We start from the raw sequence: 24,775 nt of genomic DNA on the forward strand, positions 1-24,775 counted from the left end.
TCTCTTTCTCCCAGTATCTCTTTCTCTCTCCAGCCCTCCCTCCCAGAGAACTACGTCAAGCCGCCAAGAGACAGACATGACAGGAAACAAACTTTGGGTGACTTTTCTCCTGGAGTAAAATGTCTCAGCGAGAGTTCCTCCGCGGCCTGCATTACTTTGAAAATTGTAACAGGAAGTTTTATAAATTGACACAATGACGCGGGTAGTCCCCGCTGTTGCTCCCCCGGTTTCCAGTGTGGATTTACATACCCTGATTTCCGTGGCACTGGGAAGCGAAAGAGGAGGGTGGTGAGCCTTTCAGGAACTGAGGAAACAGCCGCAAACAGCGCAGCTTCACAAATTAACAACTCGTTGCCCCGTCGTCGGTTCTCTCGCACCAGCCAGCCGCCGTCGGAATAACTTTTCTGCGCTCCTCTCGGCTCTCAGCGGTTCTCTCTCCCTGGATTTTTTTTTTCTAGTCTGGAGGAGGACTGGGAGCTTTTTCGGAGACGTCGGGCAGGGGCTTGAGTTGAACCCGGTTTGAAGGGCTGTGGCCATGGCCGGGGGTGGCGGTGGTGGTGGTAGTGGGGTTTCTCCATTGGGGCCCTCACCGCCGATGTGGTATCACCGGGACCTGAGTCGAGCAGCGGCCGAGGAGTTCCTGGCCCGGGCGGGGAGAGACGGCAGCTTCCTGGTGCGGGATAGTGAGAGTGTCAACGGGGCTTACGCTTTGTGTGTACTGTAAGTAAATTTATCGCAGAAAACAGAAGTTTGTATTGACTTAACTTGTGTGTTCGGACCCATTTTTACTTTGTTCATCGGGAAAACTAATGCCTCTACCAGTGGTTTAGCTTAAATTGTATTTTAAGTTAAAAACAATCCGAGATGCCTGTAGGGATTCTTGGGTTTTGTGTTAAAGTCAGTGCCTGGTCTGTTATTATTCTGCAAAGCTACACAAGTGTTTCCAGGTTGTACATACACATTCCTGCAGCAGCAAACTGGCAGCATTTCATGTTGTACAGTATGTGATCAAATTGTACTAGCTGAAGCCTGCGTAAGCCAGTGTTAAACAAGCCAAGCGCATTTGTTTACTTTCTCCTGGAAGGCAGTGAGTGGGTGAGAGAGACTGCCTGTCTGTCTGTCTGTCTGTCTGTCTGTCTGTCTGTCTGCCCGACAGTGAAACTCCTGCATGGCACACAACTTTAGGGCTGTCCCTGTCTGTCTTGAGTCTGATGTGGTTGCCTGCAGCGACGTTTTTACAGGGCATACTGCTACAATCAGCCTGCGGGTTGAGAGCAGTGGCATTCAGCTGAACGGCGGTGGAGGTAAATATAAGCATCTGATGTTTTAATTTAAGGCTAATTTAAGATCAGTGCAGTAGTGAGGAAGCTGGCTTAGTTGGGGGGTTACACATATCTTCACAGGCACAGCATATCAGAGGATAACAACAATCTGCATATGCTAGGACAGTACAGACCTTCTCTTTGACCCTTCTCTGAGGGTGTTGGAAGGGTTGGCATCCTCTTTGCTAAAAGCAGAGATGAAACTCCCACCCTCCATTACACAAGGGAGACTTTGCCACCATCCATCTCCATGTTCAGCTAGACAATCAAGCTTCAATACAGAGACAGTACCACCAGCACTGACAATGACTCAGCCAAGTCAAATGACCTACTGCTACAAATGATTTACATGCCACCCCCAGCGTCCACACAGAGTTAAGCAGATGCACGGGCTACTGATGGTGCAGATGCAGTAAATAAAAGGCCTATGCCATGCGACACAGTACTCTCACATTGACTCGACCTACATCCCCTATCTGAAACTTTACCCCGTGCTGAGTTCAGTGAGTGTGTGTGTCTACGTGCACACCAGCAGTACATACTTTATGTGCTGTGCAGATACACGAACATGCAAAATATGTAAGAGTATGCTAAAATGATTCATTGATCAGTTGATCAACAGAAAATTTAATGGCTTAATTGTCAAAAGTCATTTGTCAAGCATATAATATTAACTATTGCCAAATTTTCCATTGTGCTGATTTGCTGCTCATCATTGTAAACTGAATATCTTCTTGGACTCTAAGGAATTCACAGGAAAAAAAAAGTTACAGTTCTTTATTTTTTTTGTACATTAAATGAGTGTTGTGTAAAAACATTACTGTCCTTGTTACCCCTGGAAGTACACGAAGTCCAACATACATTTGGTTACTGGCCTATTAAAAATACACAGTCAAAGAGATTTTATAAACCCCACTTACAAAATCCACTTTTCACTCTTTGCACTAGTAATTCAGTGGGTCACTCTATGACCAACAACATTCCTCACATCTATGCATCATCCCTTTCCGCATTTATTCCCGCCTCCACCTCTCCCTTCCTCTCCCCTTTCACCTTCCACATCGTTGACTTTGTTTGATCTCAGTTTCCCTCATGCTAGCTAAAGCTTGTGAAGGGCAGATGTTTGTCAAACTGTGCTTCCCAAACAATGTTACTGTGTTTGACGTAGAACTTTTGCCCACACATACCAAAAAAGTGACAGTCGCATAACATGGTGAAAGTAACATGACACAGTCAGTCACCTTTACTGTTTCCTGTCACTCTTAAACAAATAACCACCGCTGCTAGAATACTCTCATTATTCCAAATATCAACTGGCACTTTATTTTGTGGAGGCAATGCAGCAGGATATTGATAATAGCATGGACTGAAACTGCTGTAATCTTTCCTTCATTCCCAGTTGGTGATTATAGGTAGTGATTAACTCAGAGTTTTTATCGATGATATTTTTTTAAAAAAAGTAACAGATTCTTAAGATAAAGAAAGAAAGAAAGGCTTTTGATTTTAACATTATCTTCAGTTTTCAAAATATAGATTGAGGCAATGTACTGTGCCATTAAACACAGATAAAATGTAATGCAAGTATATGGCTATAACATATCTCCATCTCTATCTGTCTATCATCTATCTATCTATTTATTATCTATATACAGTTATAGTTATAGTCATTCAGTACTCACTCAACAATCCAAACTAAAGAAATAGCTAAAGAATATGTGAATTTGTGAAATAAAGGTGGTTCCAATTAGCTATACATTGTGCCATTAGGTGTGTCAGTGGTGAATGTTTTTGACAAGGTGTCATTAAACCTCGCTCTTAACCTGAGGCCGTGTATGGGAAGTTTCATGGCTTCCTTTCATAAAACCTTGTGCGTGAGACGATCAGTATGTGTAACTTTGTACCCACAGAATTAAAAAAAAGATTTTAATTATGGCCATTTTAAAGTTAAAGCTGTAACTTCAGATACGCCAGTGTTGGGATGGACAAAGCACACAAGCTGCCAAAGCTTTGAAAATCACGTCAGGTTGTCTAGTTGATCTTCATCACGCTTAAGGGAAGTCAAGCCCTAACTGTCGTCTTCAGCCTGTCTGTTTTAAGTACTTCATAAAGTAAACATTTTCCAGTTCTCATACTATACACAGTCAAATTACCAGTTCACGATATAAAAAAAAAAAACCCAGTCACAGGTCACGTAAAATGTTGTTAGATCAGTTTGCCAGAAACAAGCTGTTTGCCCCATTATATCTCTGAAAACAGGAAACCAGGGTTTCCCAACAACCCCTAAAGCTATAGAGGAAAAGATTATATGGTCAGGCAACACATTCATTTGTCACCTTTGTCGGCTTTTGCTAATATTGCTTGGTTAAAAAAATATAAATCAAAACAAAAAAATTTCCAGGAAGTAAAATCTGAATCACCAGAGGCTTGACAAGCTTCCAGGCTGCTGAATGGTGGACAGTTTTTAGTCATGGCCCCGGTGCAGCATCCTGGAGGCTCAGAGCTGATGTGTATAGCAGGTCCGCTTGATGTTGAGTGACTTCTCTTTTATCTCCTTCAGCTTCCCCACTACACCGTCTACTAAAACAAACTAAAACTCAACCTGAACTGTCACTGCAACTGTTTTTAAAGATTTCAGACACATTTTGAAATCCTGTTAACATTTTCCTTTTGAAATAAAATGGAAAACATCAATGTATTTAATTTATGGTGAATGCAGTCAAAATATTTTTGTCCAGAGGACTACTAGAAGGCACGGTGGACGCTTGGCACTCAATTGCATCAATGTGATTAAACACAGAAACTAGCTCATTTAACTGCTTTAATCAAGTGATCTATTTCAGGATACTTCCCACAAAACACACACATACCAGGATGTTCTTTTTTTTTTACTAGACATGGTTTTTTGTCAAGCTTACCCCCGTGACTTACATACCCAGACATGTGTACTTCCTTATTGAGGGTTTTGGAGGGACCAGTGTATTCAGGAAGTGTTTCCACTGTGCTGTTGTCTGAGAATAGACTGGTGTGAAGAAGCTGACACAGAGTGGGACTGGCTCCCAGGTCACTTTGTTTCTAGGCCTTTGCCTTTCACTTCCTCTTAAGATACTTTAGTCTGTGGTTTTGTGTGTATGCATGCAGATTTTAAGGGAATAGTCTGACTTTTGTACCAAGTGACCACCATCTGGCAATGAAAAGATCAATGGTTATAGCTTGTCGGTTTCTGCTGTATACATTTTGTGTTTGTGTTCTATCTAAGCAGATATCAGACAAGAACATATCTCTAATGTTTTCAGCAGTAGTTCCACTTTTTGAGACTTCAACAAGAGAGATGCCAGCCTTCGAGTGAGGCCATGTCCTGATGGATTTGAGCGTATGCATCTCTGTTCCATCTGTTCAGACATTGAGTTGTTTTCTATTTTTGCTGTCAGGATGTTCTTTCGAATCAGTGCAGCGCGTCTTAACATGTCAGAGTTCAGGCATGGCCCTCTGTGTTTCTGTGTGTGTTTGAAACCTGGAAGTTTCTGTGAAAACATTCCTCACTAGGAAAGTGTGTGAATGAGCAGACTATATATGTCCTCATGCAGTTGTGCTTTTTTTTGGAAAGTGTGTAATGTATTTGTGGCATGTTTTGCCATTTCATTCCATTTATCCATTCAGCACGTAGTTATCTGACAGTTTCTCTGCTTTTTTTGTGCTGGGATATTACACAGAAAGATGATTTGAGAGCTTTTACACTACCCTTTTAAGAACTGTTCTCAAAAATCCTTTTAAAAATGACTCCAGCTTTTCTTTAAGTACATCATCATCTTTTGTAATTACTATCAATAATGGATATTGTATTCACTATATCAGTGTTCTTTCTAAATAGACTCAAGCTTCACCAATATTTTGTCAGTTTACTGTGTGTTGCAACTCAGTAATTCTGGGAAATGCAACTTATGATTACAGCTAGTTACCGGAGTATGTTGATACACTTGTTTATGTTGACTGTGCATTATTAGTGCCAGGACTGAACTGTCTTCATTGCTGCACTTTGAGTCAGTGAAAGGCGGAGTACCTCATGACAAGGACAGACTCAAAGAGGACAGCAGAGCAGGCTATGAGGGAGGAAACCTACCTGATAATTGCTGTTAGCTAAAAGGACAACTAGTGATGAGTTTTCTGAGTCATTACCCTCAGACTGTTGTTGATAGCGCACACACACACACACACACACACACACACACACACACACACACACACACACACACACACACACACACGCACACACACACGCACACACACACACACACACACAGTATGCTTTGGGTCTCTATCCCATAATAAACTCTCTCTCTGTCTTTCTCCAGCTCCCTCCCCCCATTATAACTTTGCTGCTACTGAAACAATAGTATTTACTTCCCAGACGTGCAGAGAATCTCATCAACTGCCAACAGGAAGACACACACATACACGTACAGACACAGACACACACACTGCTGAACACTGTGTATGGATCTTGTGCCACTGCACCCACAATGCATTGTGTTTAAAATGTGACAGGATTAAATATAGATATAGTTTCACAGGCCAGATAGACAAAAGAGAAACGGTTCACCTCACTGACTGTGTTTATAGATGGACCATGAAAGTCAGGAGCAAATATTTTAGCAAGTTTATATTGTCAGTGTGACTGCAAGAGACATGAAACTGTTATTACAATTCAAAAAACACTCAAAAATGGGACATCTAATACGGTTTGACATCAGAACCACTGCACAGGAGTCACTAGTAAGCAGGCCATAAAAACATAATTGCCCTAAGCAAGGAAATAGTCCAAAGGTTAAATGCAATGAAAGCAAACGTGAAACACATCTTAATTCATTTCCAGATGTACTGGAAACTGGAGACAGTCTTAAATTGACTGTCAAGCACTGGCACAGTTTAGTAGCTTGTAAAACTCCGTCAAAGTGAGACAAAATGTTGATTTGCTTTTCTGATGCCATCAAGAATTTAATGATGTGGGTCCATGTGTTATGGATGTTGTGCAGGTTTATTCTTTGTCACTGTGCTGATCTGAGAGGGCATCAGAATAACATCACTGATGAAAAAAGTCTGTTAAATGTGACCCTTCTGCTCAAGCTGAACAGAAACTGGTATAGCGTCTTATAAAGTTGATTCAGTCCAACTGTATTAAGTGAATCTTATGCAGCTGTACCAGTATTTGTTATTTAGCACTGTAGAAAATAATCCTTTCATATTTTATTCCAGTTCACGTTTTAGTTCCTGTAGGATACTGACCTGGAAAGACCAGAAAAACAGCTGAGCGGACAAGGCAGGATGAATTCCTATCCTCCCACCCTTTTATATAGTGTATACACACACACACATACTGTAGATAAACATGGCCTATAAGCAGAAGTAAAAGCCTTACTGAAGCGTTTTGCATACCCTGCCATTCTAACACCCACACTTGTAAACATATGCACAACCGTGACACAAACATATACACCAACAGACATCAACCACAACGTTTGTTTGGCAAATTGGACATTTTGTATCCGGTCCACCGAGCAGACATGAAGTGCAGACATAAAAATCATTAAACTGCAGCTTGTGGCTGCAGGCGTTTAGTCAGTGCTATGCAATCACAATGTCAGAGGATTGATCTGTGATTGGTTTAAACAAAAAAAAAGGAAGAAAAAGCTTTTGGTTCAAGCTGAAATGCAATTCAGACTCTGAAGTTTAATACGCAGCTGTTAAAAAAAATGAAAAAAACACACCATAAATTCTGGGAGAGATTCAAGAAAGGACTGGATCATTTTTTGTACTGTCTGTAACTTTACAGTGTATAAACACCAGGTTCAACTCTGCTCTACTGTATCATGCTACTGTAAGGATAAAGCCCGCTCACAGCTGTGACAGACAGCAACAGGTTGAAGCTGTCTACAGCGTCTAAACCCCCTTGCTCTAATACATACATACACACACTCCTATCCACTGAGGTCAAGAACAAGAGTGTGTGTGCGAATGTCAGACTTGAAGTGTTACTTTTTTATTTTTTTGCTGATTCAAACAGTTGTCCAAAAATTGTCTCCTCTTCTTCTCTCGCTTCTCCCTCCCTCTGGTTTTAACTGCATTTACTCCAACTTTCCGTCCATCGTCACTGGTGTTTCTTTTTCTCGGCCCTCTCTTCATACCTCTCTGTCTCTGTCTCTCTCTGCAGGTTTCAGAAGCACGTCCACACATACAGAATCCTCCCAGATGAAGAAGGATTTCTGGCTGTACAGGTACAGAGAAGACACGCACACACTCTCCTGTTTATACGCACACAGTCCACTGAGGTCAAGTGTGTGTACATGTGTGCAGCAAAAACTGTATTTGCTTCAGTAGCAGCTGGCAGGCAGAGATGCTTTTGTTGGCTCTGAGCTCTCTCACTCTCTCATACACACACACGCCAACAGCAGTCTCTTTGTGCCTTGTGCCCAACAGCTGTGAAGTCCTCACCACCCCCAGTCCCCTTTTCCACACACACACACACACACACACACACACACACACACACACACACACACGACAACACGGTGCTTCAGACTATTTGTGTTCCCACATTAGACATCTGTCTCAGCTTTGAATGATTTTTAGGCTTGTAGCTTTGACATTAAAGAGAATTTAAAAGTCTTATTTTGCTTCCTGGTACCAAATTCGTTTGCAGGCAGTGTTTACCAAAACATTTCTTCCTGGTTTGAATTATATTTAGACTATTTTGTCATATTTGCTTACACAACATTAACTTTGGAACAATAGGGGCCACCAGAGATTTCAATAATATGATATCTCCTCCTTGTCTTTGTAGCCAAAGAGTTTGGATGTAATTGTTATGTACATGCCATGTAGAAAATAACTTTCCTTCTCCTCCTCTGTCTCTTGGTGTACCACCTCCCTGCTTCTGTTCCTCCCTCTTTCCTTCAGACATCTCAGGGCGTGCAGCCGAAGCGCTTTAAGACGTTACCAGAGTTGGTGTCATTGTACCTGCAGCCCAGCCAGGGTCTTGTCACCACCCTGCTTTACGCTGTGGACAGAGAGGAAACAGCTGTCAGCGATGACAGAGACTACTCAGGTATCTCTAGAGCCTATGCACGCACAATCACATGGTCACTGGGGCCTCCCTTCTTCGTCGCATGTTAACTCTCCTTTTCTGTGATTGGTAGATGGGGAGGATGAGAAGCCACCCCTCCCCCCTCGCTCTGCCTCCACCTCCACCCCCCCGGGACCAGACACAACCACAGACAGGTATAAAGTGTATCCAGGACTCAATATTAATTGTGCCCTTTTCACACTGATAATATGTAAGTGCTGAAAATCAAATAACAAACTACTCGGGTGGCTTCTTATCCATCTTGTTAACCATGAAGTGCTCACCTTCAGGTGGATTTGAAACACTCAAGCACACAACCGCAACACACACACACACATACACACACACACACACAGAGGAAGGATGTTGTTTCAATCTGAATGTGATTATGTCACAAAAATAGTAAGCAGACACGCCGCTGATGATCTGAAGTGTTCACACTCTGCCTCAGTCATTTTCTCGGTTTCTGTCACATAACATTCACAAATTGTTACATATTAATATCAAACATTACAAAGACTCTCGCACACTCATGTTTATGAGCAAACACACACACACACAAATATTTTCCATTGTCCCTTTGTACCCCATTCGGTTTGTATATAGAAGGAAAGCCACATCCTGTGGAAAGCCATATTGCTTACAGATGATGATAGGTTTTAATGAAGGAGAGACTGTTGTTTGTGTGCATGCAGATGTGTGTATGGGTGTGTGGATCCAGATTTGTTTTCAATAAATAAACAAAGGTTGGTGTCTTTGCTTGGACTGCTGTGTGCTGTATTTGAAGAGAATTAGGAAACTATCTTGATCAGTTTGTTATTTCTTTAGCAGGTGAGAGTCACTTTATAAAGTTTTTCAAGAGGCACCAAACTGCCTAAAGAAAAAATTCTCATGTGAATGAGTGAAGTAACAGTGGTCTGTGTGTTGGTGTAACCTTTGTCACTGTAGTAAAATCAGTAAAATCAGTGGAGCAGCATCCTCTGTTCTGGTCCATGGAAATCACACTGTGACACTTTCTACATATGATTCATTACATTTTATGAAACCACCAAAATGAGTGAAAAATACATCATGGAATAGAGAACAAGACATTACTTTTTCATTTGTGCTTGAGACTCTTAACAGTCTGCTGGTTTGCAGACTTTGCATGATAAAAAATAAGGCTTGGCACAGGAAGACTTACTTACTTGGAAACCACAGTGTGGACCATATTAAAGGATCATAAATGCAGAGATTTGTAGATGCAAAAGCCAATGTTTTAGTTACAGAGGTTGACATCAGGCCTTCTGCTGGGTCACATGGTTAAGTGAGTGTGTGTGTGTGTGTGTGTGTGTGTGTGTGTGTGTGTTGTTGTGTGTCTGTGTTTGTCCATGGTAGGGCAGACATAAGGAGGAAGTCTATGTTTCTAAAAATCCTGACTGTGCTCTCTGATAGGCACATATGCACAGCTTTGTAATAAGGCAACAAAGAAGTTCATGACAGTTCTCTGTTTTCTGATAGAAGGGATTTAGTTTAATAGCTTTTTTTTTTTTTAAAGATCTATGTGTGACTTAATATTTCAAATATACTGAATATAGAAACAACAGAACAGACAAGAATATAGCAAACAAAATAACAAATGCTCATAAGTGAGCACTGGAAAGCTTTAGGTAGGATGTAAAGTCTGAGACAAGCACCTGGCTGCACATCTAGTCACAGCAATGCTGGTTTTGCTTGTACTGTGATCTGTACATTTATGTATCTATTTGTGTAAAAGTATTTGTGTAACTGTGCATGTATTGAAGATGGTTATAAATGTTCATTAGCCTTTATTTTGTTTTAGCACTCCAGCAGCTAATGGCCTGAGCACCATTTCCCACGAGTACCTGAAGGGCAGCTATGCTCTGGACCTTGAGGCAGTCAAACAGGGAGCCTGCTCCCTGCCTCACCTCAACAAGACACTAGTGGCTTCCTGCAAACGCCTTAATGGGTAAGACAGACATGGCAGCACAGGCAGTGTGTGCACACACATTCTGCAGAATCATAGATACACAGAGCTGTTCTTTTATGTATTTGCTCGTCACGACATGGATGTAATATACTAGTAAGGATTTCCTCTCTCTGCGTGCAGAGCTGCCTGCTACCTTATCTCTTTGTTTTGGTCACAGTGGTGTATGTTGCACATTTAAACACTGTGCAAAAAACACAACAAAATAAAACTGAATCACATGGTTATTAAACCTCTGTTTTTAGCTGTGCAGTCCATTATGCACTAATAAATACAGTAAATATCTGTTTCCTTATAGATCTAAATGAAGAGGAAGACATAATTTAGAGACACATTTTAAAGCTGTGAGACACCTAAATTGTGAATCTCTTTCTCTTTCCCTCCTTAGGGAGGTGGATAAGGTTCTGTCTGGTCTGGAGATTCTGTCTAAGGTTTTTGATCAGCAGAGTGCCTTCATGGTCTCCAAGATGATCCAGCAGGTACAGCTCTTTGTGTGTGCGCACACACACACACTCTTGTGTTTCTGTCATTCTACTTCTTTTGTCTAACACAGTTATTATAGAACTGAATTTAAAAGAGTTGGTCATTTTAAAACTTATAAGGAATTCTTCCTCCAGACTAAAGCTCACTTTGGATGTTATGTGTGTCTCACAGGAATATGTGACATAATGTCCTTAAGTAAGAAGTCAGCACTTTTGTTTATGTCTTGCTAAACAGTAAAACTCCTTGTTTACAGTGCAGCTAATCAGTTTAAGTGACAGACATTCAGGAACAGGTTCATGGAAAAAAACAAACTGAATGTAATTGGAGGGACCTGTTATTAGCTTTAACACATAGTTGGACTTATACATACATGTGTAGAGGTGGTAGTGCACACACACATACAGGTGGAAGCCATGAGGAAAAGTAGTCACGCTAATCATGAAGCACACACACACACACACACACACACACACACACACTCACCATATAGTTTTATGTTTGAATAAAACCTGATTTATTTACACATGGATAGAGCCGCAGCCTTAAGAACAATCTGTAAGACACTGTTTTGTTTGCTGGGGCATTTTCTTCGAAAGCCTGAATGAAATGGGTGGTTTCCAAAATCTTACACCATGAAAGCTACAATTTTAGCTCCTTGAAATCTGTCTTACTTAAGTACTGTTCTTCTGCTGCACCTCTTACACAGGTTCTAATAGCTGTTTTTGTTTTTTTTTTCCTCCATCAGTCAGTGAATCATGGTGGAGACCAGGAGCTGGAGAACCTTGTGACCAAGCTGGCAATTCTCAAAGACCTGTTGTCCTCCATAGAGAAGAAGGTGCACACATACATTCAGTCATGTGTAGGCGTGCACCTTCACACATGATCACTTCTGCTCCCTCTCTGACTTTCTCTTTTTCTGTTTCTACGTTTGCTTTCTCTTTCTCTACTCAGTCACACAAACACAAGCACATAGACACACACGGCCTTGGCACACAACACAAGGAAGAGACTCAGATGGAGAGGAATGGGGAGATTTTGTGACGTTTTTACCTTTGAACCTTTTGTCTGTTTCCTGATTAAAAAGTATTTGCATAGTGTAATACCCAGGAGCCCAAAGTGAGAGGGTTTATCATTTTCTAGTACAGTAAACTTCCCCAAGTAGATTCTTTTTTTGTTTTTATCCCTAATTTGCAAGTACAGTTTGAGCAGCTCTACCATGTTAATAGGTCTAATGGTTTCTAGTTGGGCTGTGTTTGTAAAGAGGGGCTTGTGGGGCTGGGCAGGAAATGGCCTCAGTGCAATCAAGCTATGTGTCCTGACTCATGTGATGTCACTGTCTCCACCTCCTCTGCTCCTGTTAGATCACACCCAGGAAATGGGAAACTGTTTCCTTGTTGACACATACAGCACAGCTGAAAACAATACGTTTATCTCTGTGGGGGGTTTTTTTGTCCATGTCTGTTTCCCTCTTCCATTTTTTTCATCATATCTCTACTAATTCTTTCTCCACCACCCTTCTCTCTTTTTTCCTTCCCTCAGGCTCTGAAAGCTCTCCAGGACATGAGTTTGCCCTCTCCATGCTCCCCCCCTCCTCTTTCTATGCGTCACAGCAAAGCAATTCCTGTGCAGGCCTTCGAGGTATTTGTGCACACACACACACACACACAAGCACACATATCACTCACACACTTAGACATACTTTTTTAGTGATTGTCCTGTTGCAGGGTAATGGAGGTCAGTATCAGGGCAGGAAGCTGAAAGATTTTTTTAACCTTAGTTCTGGACGATGGTGACATGAGAAATATCTGCATTTTAACAATTAGCAAAATTATCAAATTTATTTGGCCTTGAAAAATAAAGTTTTTTTTCCTTACAGGATAAGGACTCTCAGTAGTAAGGGCAAACCTGAAATCTAATGTAGGCTTCTGAAACACATCCATATATGATATATTAAACGTTACTATCGAGGAATGGAGGTTTAGTTTCACATAAGACAGACTGAACTTGAATTAATGTGAAAGGAGCTGTGATGCCAAGTATTCCTCAACACACAGCAGTATGTTTGTCAGCCGAGCTGATGTGAGACAAAAGGAATGTTTGTAATGCACTTCCTGTAGCATCATCAGTGGCGCTGTCACACTAAATGCTACTAATTACTTTTGGCATCATATTCACACTTATGACAAGTACAAAAGCAAGTGAGCGTAACCTCAGCTTGTGTAATGGTTCTAAGATTCTAGTTGTGATGTTTAAGTGTACAAACAACATGACTCGTAAACATAGAAAGGAGGCTGTGTTGAGTAGAGAATGAGGAGGACGGGGTTAAAAGAAAGACAGAACAGAGGGATAAATGTCAGTGGGAGAACCTTAGGAAGCAGGTGAGACAGTGGAGGAAGAAGAGATGAATGATTTGAAATAGTAGTTGTCAGCCAGGTCTGTATTCTTTGTGGTGATATCCTCTCAGCAGCTTCCTGTTGAGCTGTGGCGTCTGATTCACCCACTGACACAAAAACAGACCCCACTGTGGTACAGAGTCAGAATAAATGTCCTTCCTCTGGTTAAACTTTTTTTGAAGTTTTCTGAGAAGTTATGAGTCCTATATCTCTAAATGCAAGCCCTACGGATTCAAAGAAACAAAGTCCACTTTATTATATTTGATATAGTAATATTTAATAGTAATAAGTAATATTTGGTGAAGTATGTGATGAACAGCCTTCTAAAACTGTTATGAGTAGCATTGGGGCACTGTGTGAGTGAGATCATCAAAATTCCCACTTTTTGTTTTCTGACATGTTGGCAGCAGACTGTATATAACTCAGGTAGATTTAACTCTTCGTTTGTGCCACATAAACAACAAGCTTTTAGTGCATGTGGTAACGATACAGAGAGGTCCACCACTTTAACTTTGGAGACCCCTGGTGGTGTGAAGATTTGATATGATCTGAAAATACAGAGGTCTGTAGTCATAAGCTACAGTCTGTGTGTCTGCGTGTGTGTGTGTAATCCTTCTCCTCTGGTCCACTACAGGTAAAGCTGGATGTTTACCTGGCAGAACTGACAAAGATAGGAAAGAGTCAGAAGTACACTCTGTCTGTGGACGTGGAGGGAGGACGACTGGTAGTGATGAAGAAGGTGAAGGACAGCCAAGAGGACTGGACCACCTTCACACATGACAAAAGTGAGAAACCCTCACACGCACACTGCATACACAGTAACTTCAGTGAGATGAATAGTGGAGGTCAGTGTTTATCCCTTGGAAATTAGTGAGTAGGAATTTGTATAACAGAGGTGGTAAAACTCCCAGATAGTGACGCATATCGTCTTATGATCACTTTAGTCAGTAGATGACAGTGTAGACAAAAGCCACATTCATTAAAGTAGACGGGCGCTAAGAGAGTGCAGACCTCCACCAAGGCCCTTCTCAAACACCATACACCAAAGGCCATAGAAAAAAAAATTCAGATTGAGCTAAAATGATCTGCATCTGCTCCAAAATGTAATGGATTCTTCCTTGGCCCATCCCCCTCCCTCCACCGAGTTCGATGCAAATCAGTTCAGTACTTTTTGCATACTACTGCAGACAAATAAGCAAACAATAAAACCAACATTTATTTATTTAGTTAGTTAATGGAGGTGGTCTCCAGATGAAGCGGCACACCTCTGCTACACAACACTGCAAGAAACCTTGAGTTATGTGTCAGATGTAGCTGTGTAACTCCATGAAAACACTCTGGACTCCATCACTAGAGTTTAAATGTATATGATCCAAGCTTTCCATAACATAATATTTGTGATGGCATCTTTTTGAGACAGTGGTAAAGGTAAAGACAAACAATATTTTTTGTTACAGTTTTATCTCCTGTTTTATTTTATTATTTACCTTGCTTTTCCTCTCTGTGTTTATCTCCCCACCTCTAACCTTCTGTCTCCCGTCTGTCTGTCTGTCTATTTGTCTGTCTCTGTCTCTCTCAGTCCGTCAGCTGATCAAGTCTCAGCGGGTGCAGAATAAACTGGGCATTGTTTTTGAGAAGGAGAAGGACAAGAGCCAGAGGAAAGACTTCATCTTTGCTAGTGCCAAGGTCTGCACACACACTACACATTCAGTGCCCCACGCGCACACACACAAACACACACACAAACAAACACGCACACACAGTCTCTCAAAGATATCCCTTTTATTTGTATATTCCAAGTCACATTAAGGACACTGACAAGGGCAAGTTTTTTTTGGCACTGAATCCATATACACATCTCCCCTATGAATTCAGTTTCCACAGACTCTTCCTGTGATGTGATTCACATACATCTCTTGATTGCTATTGCCCTTTAGATATTTCCATTTTAATGAAGAAAACATCATGGAAAATACCCAGGTGTGTTGTCTGCTCACAGCACTGTAAATGAGAGAGCTGTTAAGAAATAAACTCATTCACATTCAAAACGTTTAAAGATTTAATAAAAGGACACATACATAACCCTGATTTTCGTTAGCTTTTAAGTGCTGTTTTTTAAAAAAAACAAGGTGCCCTTTTGTGCCAACTTCCACTCACAGATTTGTGTGTGTGTTTCAGAAACGGGAGGCGTTTTGCCAGCTGCTGCAGCTGATGAAGAACAAGCATTCCAACCAGGATGAGCCAGACATGATTTCCATCTTCATAGGCACCTGGAATATGGGTTAGACGCACACATAACGCATTACCTACATTACTAGCAGAACATACTGACTTATTTATTTTTTATATGTTGCATTGAAGAGTAAAATTAAGTATTTCCTGAGCGTGCCATTAGTGATTTTAAAGACAGTTCAGAATTTTGGTCTTTGTTTGTTTAGGCTCAGTGCCTTCGCCTAAGTCTGTGGCCTCGTGGGTGTTGTGTCGTGGCCTCGGGAAGACTTTGGACGAGATGACGGTCACCATCCCTCATGACCTTTACGTGTTTGGAACCCAAGAAAACTCAGTGTGTGACCGGGAGTGGGTGGAGTCTCTACGTGCCATATTGAAAGAACAGACAGAACTGGATTATAAACCGGTGAGGAAAGCAGGCAGAGGCGAACATAGGGATAAAAAAAAAAAAGAAGATGAGGAAAGACCTGGCTGCTTTTGTACAGTGTGAATGCTGAAGATGATCACTGTCATTCCTGTTTGTAGATTGCGGTGCAGACTCTGTGGAACATTAAAATTGCTGTGCTGGTGAAACCTGAACATGAGAATCGAATCAGCCATGTGGGAATGTCCAGTGTCAAGACAGGCATTGCCAACACACTGGGTAATTAAAGTCCTCAGTATTCCTTCTTTCTTTCTTTCTTTTTTTTATTTTTGGGGAAAAACAAAGGGGTTATTAAAGAGAATGTGTGACTTGATGTGACTTGAATTAAGAATGAAATATCTGGTATCTGTCTGCCATGACACTAATAAAACTAACATAACCATAACCTTACCTTATAAGAGAATGAAACTGGATTTTCTTTATCCCATCAAACTAAAGATTTTCATTGTAGTGTGTCTTGACATATTAGTGTGATCCATTATCACAACAGAAGCAGAATGTATTTTTTTCTGTAAAGTAATCCTTGTCAGTCAATTACTGTAATATATTTAGTTTGAATATTTGTTTTGATTGTTTCCTAGGTAACAAAGGAGCTGTAGGTGTGTCTTTCATGTTCAACGGGACATCTTTTGGTTTTGTGAATTGTCACTTGACATCAGGGAATGAGAAGATTGCCAGGTACCTACCACATGTCCTAAACACACATTATTTATGGCTATACCTGTGAAGACATCCAATGTATACGAAAACATATCAGGGCCTCAACTCTTTGGTCTCTTACTACCTATGATAAATGTGACCCCTGCAGGAGAAACCAGAATTACCTTGATATCCTGCGGCTGCTGTCACTAGGAGACAAACAGCTGAGCTCCTTTGACATCTCACTGCGCTTCACGCACCTCTTCTGGCTGGGAGACCTGAACTACAGGCTGGATATGGATATACAGGTGAAGGAGAACACACACACACACACACACACAGGCAGACATTTAAATGCAGTGAATTTAGACAAGACCTTATTTTATCATCCGGTCTCTTTTGTGTCTGTGTGCAGGAGATCTTAAACTACATTAACAGGAAGGAGTTTGAGCCCCTGCTGAAGGTGGACCAGCTCAACCTGGAGAGGGAGAAGAACAAAGTCTTTCTGCGGTTTGGTTAGTATATCTGAGCCAGCACTCGTTACTTCCTCTTGTGGTGCAGAAGAGGATATTCCTGAGTCAGAGCAGGATTTATTTAAATGTCGATAAATAATAGTTTTAAAAAAATCTTAACAGTAACGGAAGGGTTCTGCCCTTAAAACAGAGTTTCAGTGGTATCATAAACACAGCTGAAGTAATGACTCACGCTTCCCAAAAGCACCTGCTCCCCACTGTTCTATTACCCCTGGAACAGTTTACAAGATTAGTTTTGGCTGTGTGTATGGAGAACCGTACAAAAAAGAGCATACTATAGGCAATATTTATAGAATGATTTGTTTTAACCATTGTTAAACTTTCCTGCTTAAGCATTTTTTAGTGACAGTGCAAAATGACTGCGGTGACCCTTTGTCTTATATCTCTTGTACTGTTTATGCTGTTGTTTCTCAGAATTCACCTCCTACACAGGATGTGGCTAATTGTCCATACACCACATTCTCTCTGTGGCTCAAAATCAGTTGGTGTCATGTCTGGCAAGTTCTGACAAGTGAATGTGTTTTCTTCTTGCTCGCAGCGGAGGAAGAGATCTCGTTCCCACCCACCTACCGTTATGAACGTGGCTCACGGGACACATATGTCTGGCAGAAGCAGAAGGCCACAGGGGTATGTTTATGAACGTTGACAACATCACAGTCAGGCTTCCTCCCAGCCATTTCTGACAAATACTTAACCGCTGTATGTCCTTCTCTGTGTGAGCTGCCCTGATAAACCCTGCTGTGTTTGCTTCTACTTTTCTGTCCTAGATGAGGACTAATGTTCCATCCTGGTGTGATCGGATCCTGTGGAAGTCGTACCCAGAAACGCACATTGTCTGCAACTCCTATGGTGAGACCAGAAGAAGTATTCAACACACATTTGTTTCAATTAAGTGTAAAAGGTGTCAGCTGAGTATAGTGACTAATTTCATCTGAACACGTGAAACTCTATATATGGCTATATATATATATATATATATATATATATATATATATATATATATATATATATATACTGACATAAGTGTGGTTGATCAACAAATAGACTTGAGTATATGCTCTTTTGTCAGGCTGTACCGATGACATAGTGACCAGTGATCACTCCCCTGTCTTTGCTACGTTTGAGGTGGGGGTGACCTCCCAGTTTGTCTCCAAGAAAGGTACAAGTGGATTAACTTAAATTCTTCAGGAAATACGTGTTACCTTTGTTTGTTTCCTCTTCCTGTCAAATAAGAGTGAACTCAGTGTATGTATATTTCTGACTCACTCCTGTGTTTTCTGTCCACTGAGCAAAACGTCACATTTATAAGTATATTACTAATTTCTATATTTGTGCTTTGTACATGGTGTTCTGCATCACCCACTCAGATCTTTCTCTCTATCTTTCCATCCCTCTCTTCCTCCACCCCCACTCCTTCCCGTCCACCTGTTTCTGTGTAGGTCTGCCAAAGTCTTCAGAGCAGGCCTATATCGAGTTTGAGAGCATCGAGGCCATAGTGAAGACAGCGAGCAGAACCAAGTTCTTCATCGAATTCTACTCCACTTGTCTGGAAGGTGAGATAAACATGCCTGCACCTTTTGCAGTGGCTCATTCCGACAGAAATCAGACACATCAGACAGGGTTTCTGTAACACTAAGTGGATGTAATAAAACTGTATCTGTTTCTTCTTTCCATATCTTCCTCCCTATCCCAGGCAGTCAGTATACCTTTAAACCAGAATCCATTTTTGACCTGTGTTGAATCCCCACCTCGTGTCCACCATGTTCTTTTGAATGAAATGCAGTGGAAACATCTCCCTCCTCCTCTTCCCTTTCTCCTTCCCACCTCATTCCCTTCGTCCCCACCCCCTTCCCTTCCCCGCTGCCTTCCTCTCTCTCTGTCTCTCATCTGTAGAGTTTAAGAAGAGTTACGAGAACGACAGTCAGAGCAGCGACAACGTCAACTTCCTGCGTGTGGGCTGGTCCAACAAGCAGCTAACAACGCTCAAACCTCTCCTCTCAGAGATCGAGTACCTTCAGGACCAACATCTGCTGCTGACAGTGAAATCATTGGATGGATACGAGTCCTACGGTATAAAGAGAGAGTGGTTCTTTGAAATTGACAAGCTGATGTTGTTTCTTTTAGTCTCACTGCAACCGTGCGTTTCCCCCTGCTAGGTGAATGTGTGTTGGCTCTGAAGTCAATGATTGGCAGCACAGCACAGCAGTTCCACACCTACCTGTCCCACCGTGGCGAGGAAACAGGAAATATCAGGGGGTCCATGAGGGTCAGAGTCCCCTCCGAAAGGATGGGAACCAGGGAGAGACTCTACGGTAATGAACATATGCGTAACTGTATGGTTATAGTGAAAGTGATAGTCTGGTGTACTGTGCAGACTTGAGTAGGAGAGTTACACATAAACTAGTTCCTATAAAGGGGGTGAAGAGAGTATTTCTGACAAGGAAGCAGTTAAGATAACTGTAAGGACTTTCCAGGTTTAAGAATTTACAGACATGAAATGATGCAATTTGCATTTGCAACTCATGGAACAGGTGTTTTGTTTTTTGTTTTTTTATTTCAGAATGGATCAGTGTGGACAAGGATGAGACAGGCGGACCGAAAGGGAAATCCACTATGGTGTCCAGAGTGGGACATGAATATGTCAAGTCAGTACATTCCTCTCTTTTATTTTGCACTTTATGTAGTGTTATAATAAAATACAAGCCAGCACTTTTTTACATTTTTATTTTAAATGTATCCCTTATAGTACGCCTGTCTTGGTATTCTGTATTTTCTCTCACTCTTTAACTCAAATCCTGTTCTTTTTGTGTCCAGGCCATCTGTGGTTCGCAAACAGTTAGGAGAGCTGGGCAAGGTCAGTGAGGAGGGAGAAAGGATGAGCAAGGAGGAAACTGCTGCAAGGTACTTCACACACACTGACCAGTAAACACACCGTCTCACTTCACCCAGACACACGTTTGATGTGGAAAGATCAACAGAGTTCAAGCCATGACACATGTAAAAGTATGAAGTCAACCATCCGTTCTGTTGCTTTTTATATTACAAAGACCTAAGCAAGATGCCTCAGACGGCGATCCATCCATCAGCAAGAACAGCTACAATAATCCCGCCTACTACATCCTGGAGGGCGTTCCCAACCAGTCGGCAGCTGCTCTCTCACCTGAGCTTCTCCCATCTCCTACCTCCGCAAACCCCCAGGCAGCTAAAGCCCCTCCTCCCTCAGCTGGAGCTCGAACCAAACCCTCCTGTGTGGCCTCGGGGCCCCCTCACCCTCGCAGACACATGTCGGGACACCCGGTCCGTGCCATTAGCGAGGAGGGCTCCTCAGAAGACGATGCAGGCGCTTTTGTGGCGGGGGCACAAGGTGGAGGTGTCGGAGGAACAGTTGGAAGCACACTGAATCGACCCCCTCCTGACTTCCCCCCTCCTCCTCTTCCTGTGGGAGCCCTGGAGATGGTTGCAGAGGCCCCCTTCCCCAAATCTCGCCCTCTTTACCCAGACCTGGCTGAGATCAGGATACCGGCAGCCAATCCAAGTCCCCCGCTGGGTCCTGGGGAGGCTTTCAGGAGAGGAGGAGGTGGAGGAGGAGGAGGAGGAGGAGGAGGAGGAGTTGGTGCAGGGGCATTGGACGACCAGTCGTGTTCTGTGCTCCAGATGGCAAAGACACTGAGCGAGAGTGAGTTTCCTGGACAGCCTCCACGTGCTCCCTCAGCACCACCGCCTCTCAGGGGGCAGCCAATGGGTTTAGGTCTGGACGCCTGCCGCACCTTCCCACCCAGAAATCCCATCACAGAGAGTATTGCAGAGGACATGCCCGAGGAGGTGGGTGGTTCATTAACGTTTGCATGCACATCATAGGTATTTAGCTTGTTCACAGTGGTTTACATTTAGCAGACAGGACTTCATTAATGTAATGCTATAATTACTGGCAGCTGGTAGGGGGGTGCAGTGAAGCGGTGACTTTTTTGATTTTTAATGGCAGTTCCTCTCGGGCTATCCAAGACTTTATATTACATTTTCTCACAAACAGGGAACCTGTGTACAACTTGGACATTACCCAGCTACTTAGCTGTTTAATTGCACTTAACTTCAAGGCTTTACTTTTCATACAACCATCTGTAAGATGTTACCAAGGGGTTTGGGGTTTTTTCCTTTTATGTTTTTATCAAAGTTTTACTGGAGTTTTTCTTGGAATGAAGAAAAATCGAGCCCAACCCAAGCTAGCTTATTGTATTTTTTTTGTACTGTCTGGTGACATTGTTGGCATACATTCTGTGGCAGCTGTAGTTACCTGAGATGTTGCTACAGCAGTTTTTCTTTTTTGCTGATCCCGTGTTGCATTTCGCCTGTGCAGGCACTCTGGGGCAGCAGTAGTTCGTCTTTGTCTGTAGGGGAATCTTCAGTGGGAGAGTGGCTGCAGAAACTGGGACTGGAGAGGTATGAGCAGGGTCTTCTACACAACGGCTGGGACGACCTGGAGTTCCTCAGGTACACACACTCAGACATGTTGACATTCACGCTCTTGCGCTTGCATTAGTTTGTGAAAATAAAAGAGCTGAGGTAGTGATGCAGGGTGAAGGCAGTTAGCAGCAGCATTTCCAGCTTGAGTGCAGAAAGAATAAAGAAAGAATAAATCTGCACTGGTATTCTTTATGTAAGTCAGTGTTAATTACTGTCTCAGCACTGTCCTGTCATCTGTCTGATTGAAGCTTGTCCATCAGTAGTATTTATAGTGGGAATAGTTCTGGCAGTTATAACAGTTACTCTGATCTGTACATGTTGTATGAAACCATGTTACTTCTGTTTCTTACATCTCGTATTGTTTTTTCCAGTGACATCACAGAGGAGGACCTGGAGGAGGCGGGAGTGCTCGACCCCGCCCACAAGCGAATCCTGCTGGAGAGCCTCAGACAGCAGCAACAGCAGCAACAGAAATAAACTTTACCAAACTGGTCTATGACTGGTCCAAACCGGCCTGGTACCACACCAGGTCCCAACAGGCCAAATCTCAGCTGAACTGAACTGAGCTGGAACGTGCCAATCGATGCCCGACTGTGCCTTCTGAGAGAAATTGCACTTCATTTGTACTTTCAAAACAGAAAAAAACACTTGTTGAACCAACGTCCTTTTTCACATGTACTGTATGTGTGTTGTCATTGTCATAGTGGTGGCCTTATTTAATTATAATCATTTCAGTCCTTCAAGCATCACTACCTAACCCTCGGCTTTAAAGCTAGTGAGAGGATGCAGGAGGAGATAATATTCTTTTTTTTTCTGGCCAGACAGAATTGGAGATACGACTCACGTGTGGAGCGGCTGATGTTTTGATGCCCTGTCATCAGTTCTGACCTGCAGCTTCGAGCTAGAATTAAAGCTTGTTTTTATTTCTTTGTTCTGAGAAACCTTAACCGAGCAGTGACAGAGTTTCCTCAGAAAATGGAAAATATCTGGCATTCAGGTTTACAGCAAGAGGCAAAGAGGGGTTTTAGCTCAAAACCAGAGCCTGGTAAACGTGTTGCCTGTGTTTTGCGCTCTCGGTTCAGACTCTTTTAACAACACAGTGTTTTTCTCAGAGTCTCAGGGTTTTTTTTTTCCCCCAGCAATGCTCACATTTGGGGAAAGCTATGAAGGGGTTGTTAAAGAGCACTCAAGGGTAATGTAAACCCACGGCTCGGGCAGAGGTCACTTTTCCGTGACGGAAGCTGACAGGAAGTGGTGACAGGAGAGAAGCTAGCACTGAGGCATGTCAGCTCATGTGAGCTCAACACACATTTTTCAGATTTCGTACTTTTGTGATGACGTCTGGGCCACTCTTATTGAAATGGTTGCATTAATTGTCTCAGTGTCTCTGCATGTATTTATGGTTTTTATGTTTTGTTTTTGTTTTCAATGATAAAGGGAATATGGAGCAAACCAACCAAACCAGTCCTGTTAGAGCTAAAAGTGCATATTTCACTTTGGTATAACATTTAAGTGGTTATTCGCTGTCAGCTTTTAATACCACCTCCAGCCCAGAGTGTGACTTGCACACACTCAACACTGACATTTCACTTTTTTTTTTTCCTAACACTTGTCAATTGTGGCAAGTTGTTTACATTATTAGAAGTTAATTTGTTTTCGGGAACCTGTATTTATCCTTAAATAGAAGTAGATGGATGACACATGCAGCATGTTGGTTTTTGGGGCAGACTGATTTCTGTCTAAAACAAAAAACACATATAAATAAAACAATCACAACACAAGTAGACCAGAGGTAATAAGTGATGCACCAAAGTGAAATATCACTTGAAAGATTTCAACTAGTACATTTCTCACGCTTACACTTTAACTGTCTTGTGAGGACATTAAATTTCAATTTACAGAAGAAGACAAATCTTATTGTAGCAGCATATGATCCAGGTTCAGTGGGTTTTGTGTCCCAGCTTTTCACTTACTTCCTTTTAAATCATGTTAATGGAGCAGTGTTCAGGGAACTGGTTAACATAGCCAAACAGATTAACTCACGGTTATTTTGCTGAAGACTGACTAAGCCATCATAATATCATCGTCTCTGAGAAACCGTTTGTCACCAAAACATTTTTTCCCTGCAGACTTTTTTCTTATTTTGCTTATTTTATGTGGTTCTTTACTAGAGACGTGGCCTAGTTGTAGGATCAGGACATACTTTGTACACGTGGTAGAAGATGTCACCCCTCACATTAAAAACAGAAAAGATTGCTGCAGGACACAGATAGCATGAGGGCACTTGGTTCCCTGATTACCCAGCAGGTGGTGCTGCTACTTCATTCAACCTCTGGTGACTGTAGACAACCTTAGGAAAATCAGACACAACCAAGTCATGTTCAGCTCAATGCTCTTTTTAAAAAAAATTATTATTATATATGTCATTCTTAAGCCATTTAAACATCTGAGCGATACCTTACCTGTTAATATTCATGCTGCCTTTATTTGTTGTTAATTTAAATCCTGCCTCCTCTTCTGCCTCTGAAACCAGAAGCCAAACTGAAAAGCCAGTTTGTTGTCCTTTAAAAACACCTGATGCTGATACCCGGTACTTCTCCTTTATTATCAAGGTGGAGCACTTCAAATATTTCCCCTTCAGGCGAGCACACAACCCGCTTTTGATACTGAAATATTGAGTTGAACTCTAAACTGTAAGTGAACGTGTTGTTGCATAACTGGGACTGACTAGGATGAAATCTTTAAGGATGCAGTTGTCGTGGTCTCATGTTGCTCGCACACACCCTTAGACTCAGCGACTTGCCTGTGTTTTGTGTTGCACAATGTGTCTAATCTTTTAACAGCCAAACAACCACAATGCGGAGAATATGGATCTGCCATTCAGACGTGTTAAATCTAATGTCTTTTTTTTTTTTGCCTTTCAGTGTTCTCAGTGATGTGATGTGTGCGTGTGAGAGTGTGTGTGTGTGTGTGTGTGTATTTGTGAGCATGAGTGAAAAAGAGTTGCCATTGTTTTCTCTGACACACTCCATTTTATCTTGTTCCTTCATGTAGTCTTCTCTTTAGATTGTGTTAAGTTAATGGCAGTTGTTCACCCACGTAATTTTTTTTTTTCAATTAAAATCTAATATCTTTCCTTATTTTATAAATTCACTCGTTCTTGTTTCTGTTGTCTGCAGGGAAAGCT

The 24,775-nt window shown here is 41.9% G+C and overlaps 1 protein-coding gene across 1 annotated transcript; it reads left to right on the top strand.

The window, feature by feature from the left end:
- Positions 1-210: 210 nt before the first annotated feature.
- On the top strand, positions 211-24,775 carry inppl1a (inositol polyphosphate phosphatase-like 1a). The gene is made up of 27 exons (XM_041045480.1): positions 211-720; positions 7,528-7,591; positions 8,274-8,421; positions 8,513-8,594; positions 10,262-10,408; positions 10,815-10,905; positions 11,655-11,744; positions 12,449-12,547; positions 13,937-14,087; positions 14,882-14,988; positions 15,481-15,583; positions 15,741-15,937; positions 16,057-16,174; positions 16,537-16,633; positions 16,764-16,902; positions 17,010-17,109; positions 17,666-17,754; positions 17,895-17,976; positions 18,197-18,286; positions 18,567-18,680; positions 19,021-19,197; positions 19,284-19,439; positions 19,688-19,772; positions 19,942-20,028; positions 20,175-20,949; positions 21,482-21,615; positions 21,960-24,775. The coding sequence occupies exons 1-27, from the start codon at positions 536-538 to the stop codon at positions 22,063-22,065; spliced, it is 3,813 nt and encodes a 1,270-aa protein (XP_040901414.1). The 5' UTR covers positions 211-535; the 3' UTR covers positions 22,066-24,775.

This window comes from Toxotes jaculatrix, chromosome 9 (genome assembly GCF_017976425.1).
Source record: "Toxotes jaculatrix isolate fToxJac2 chromosome 9, fToxJac2.pri, whole genome shotgun sequence".
Lineage (NCBI taxonomy): Eukaryota > Metazoa > Chordata > Actinopteri > Toxotidae > Toxotes > Toxotes jaculatrix.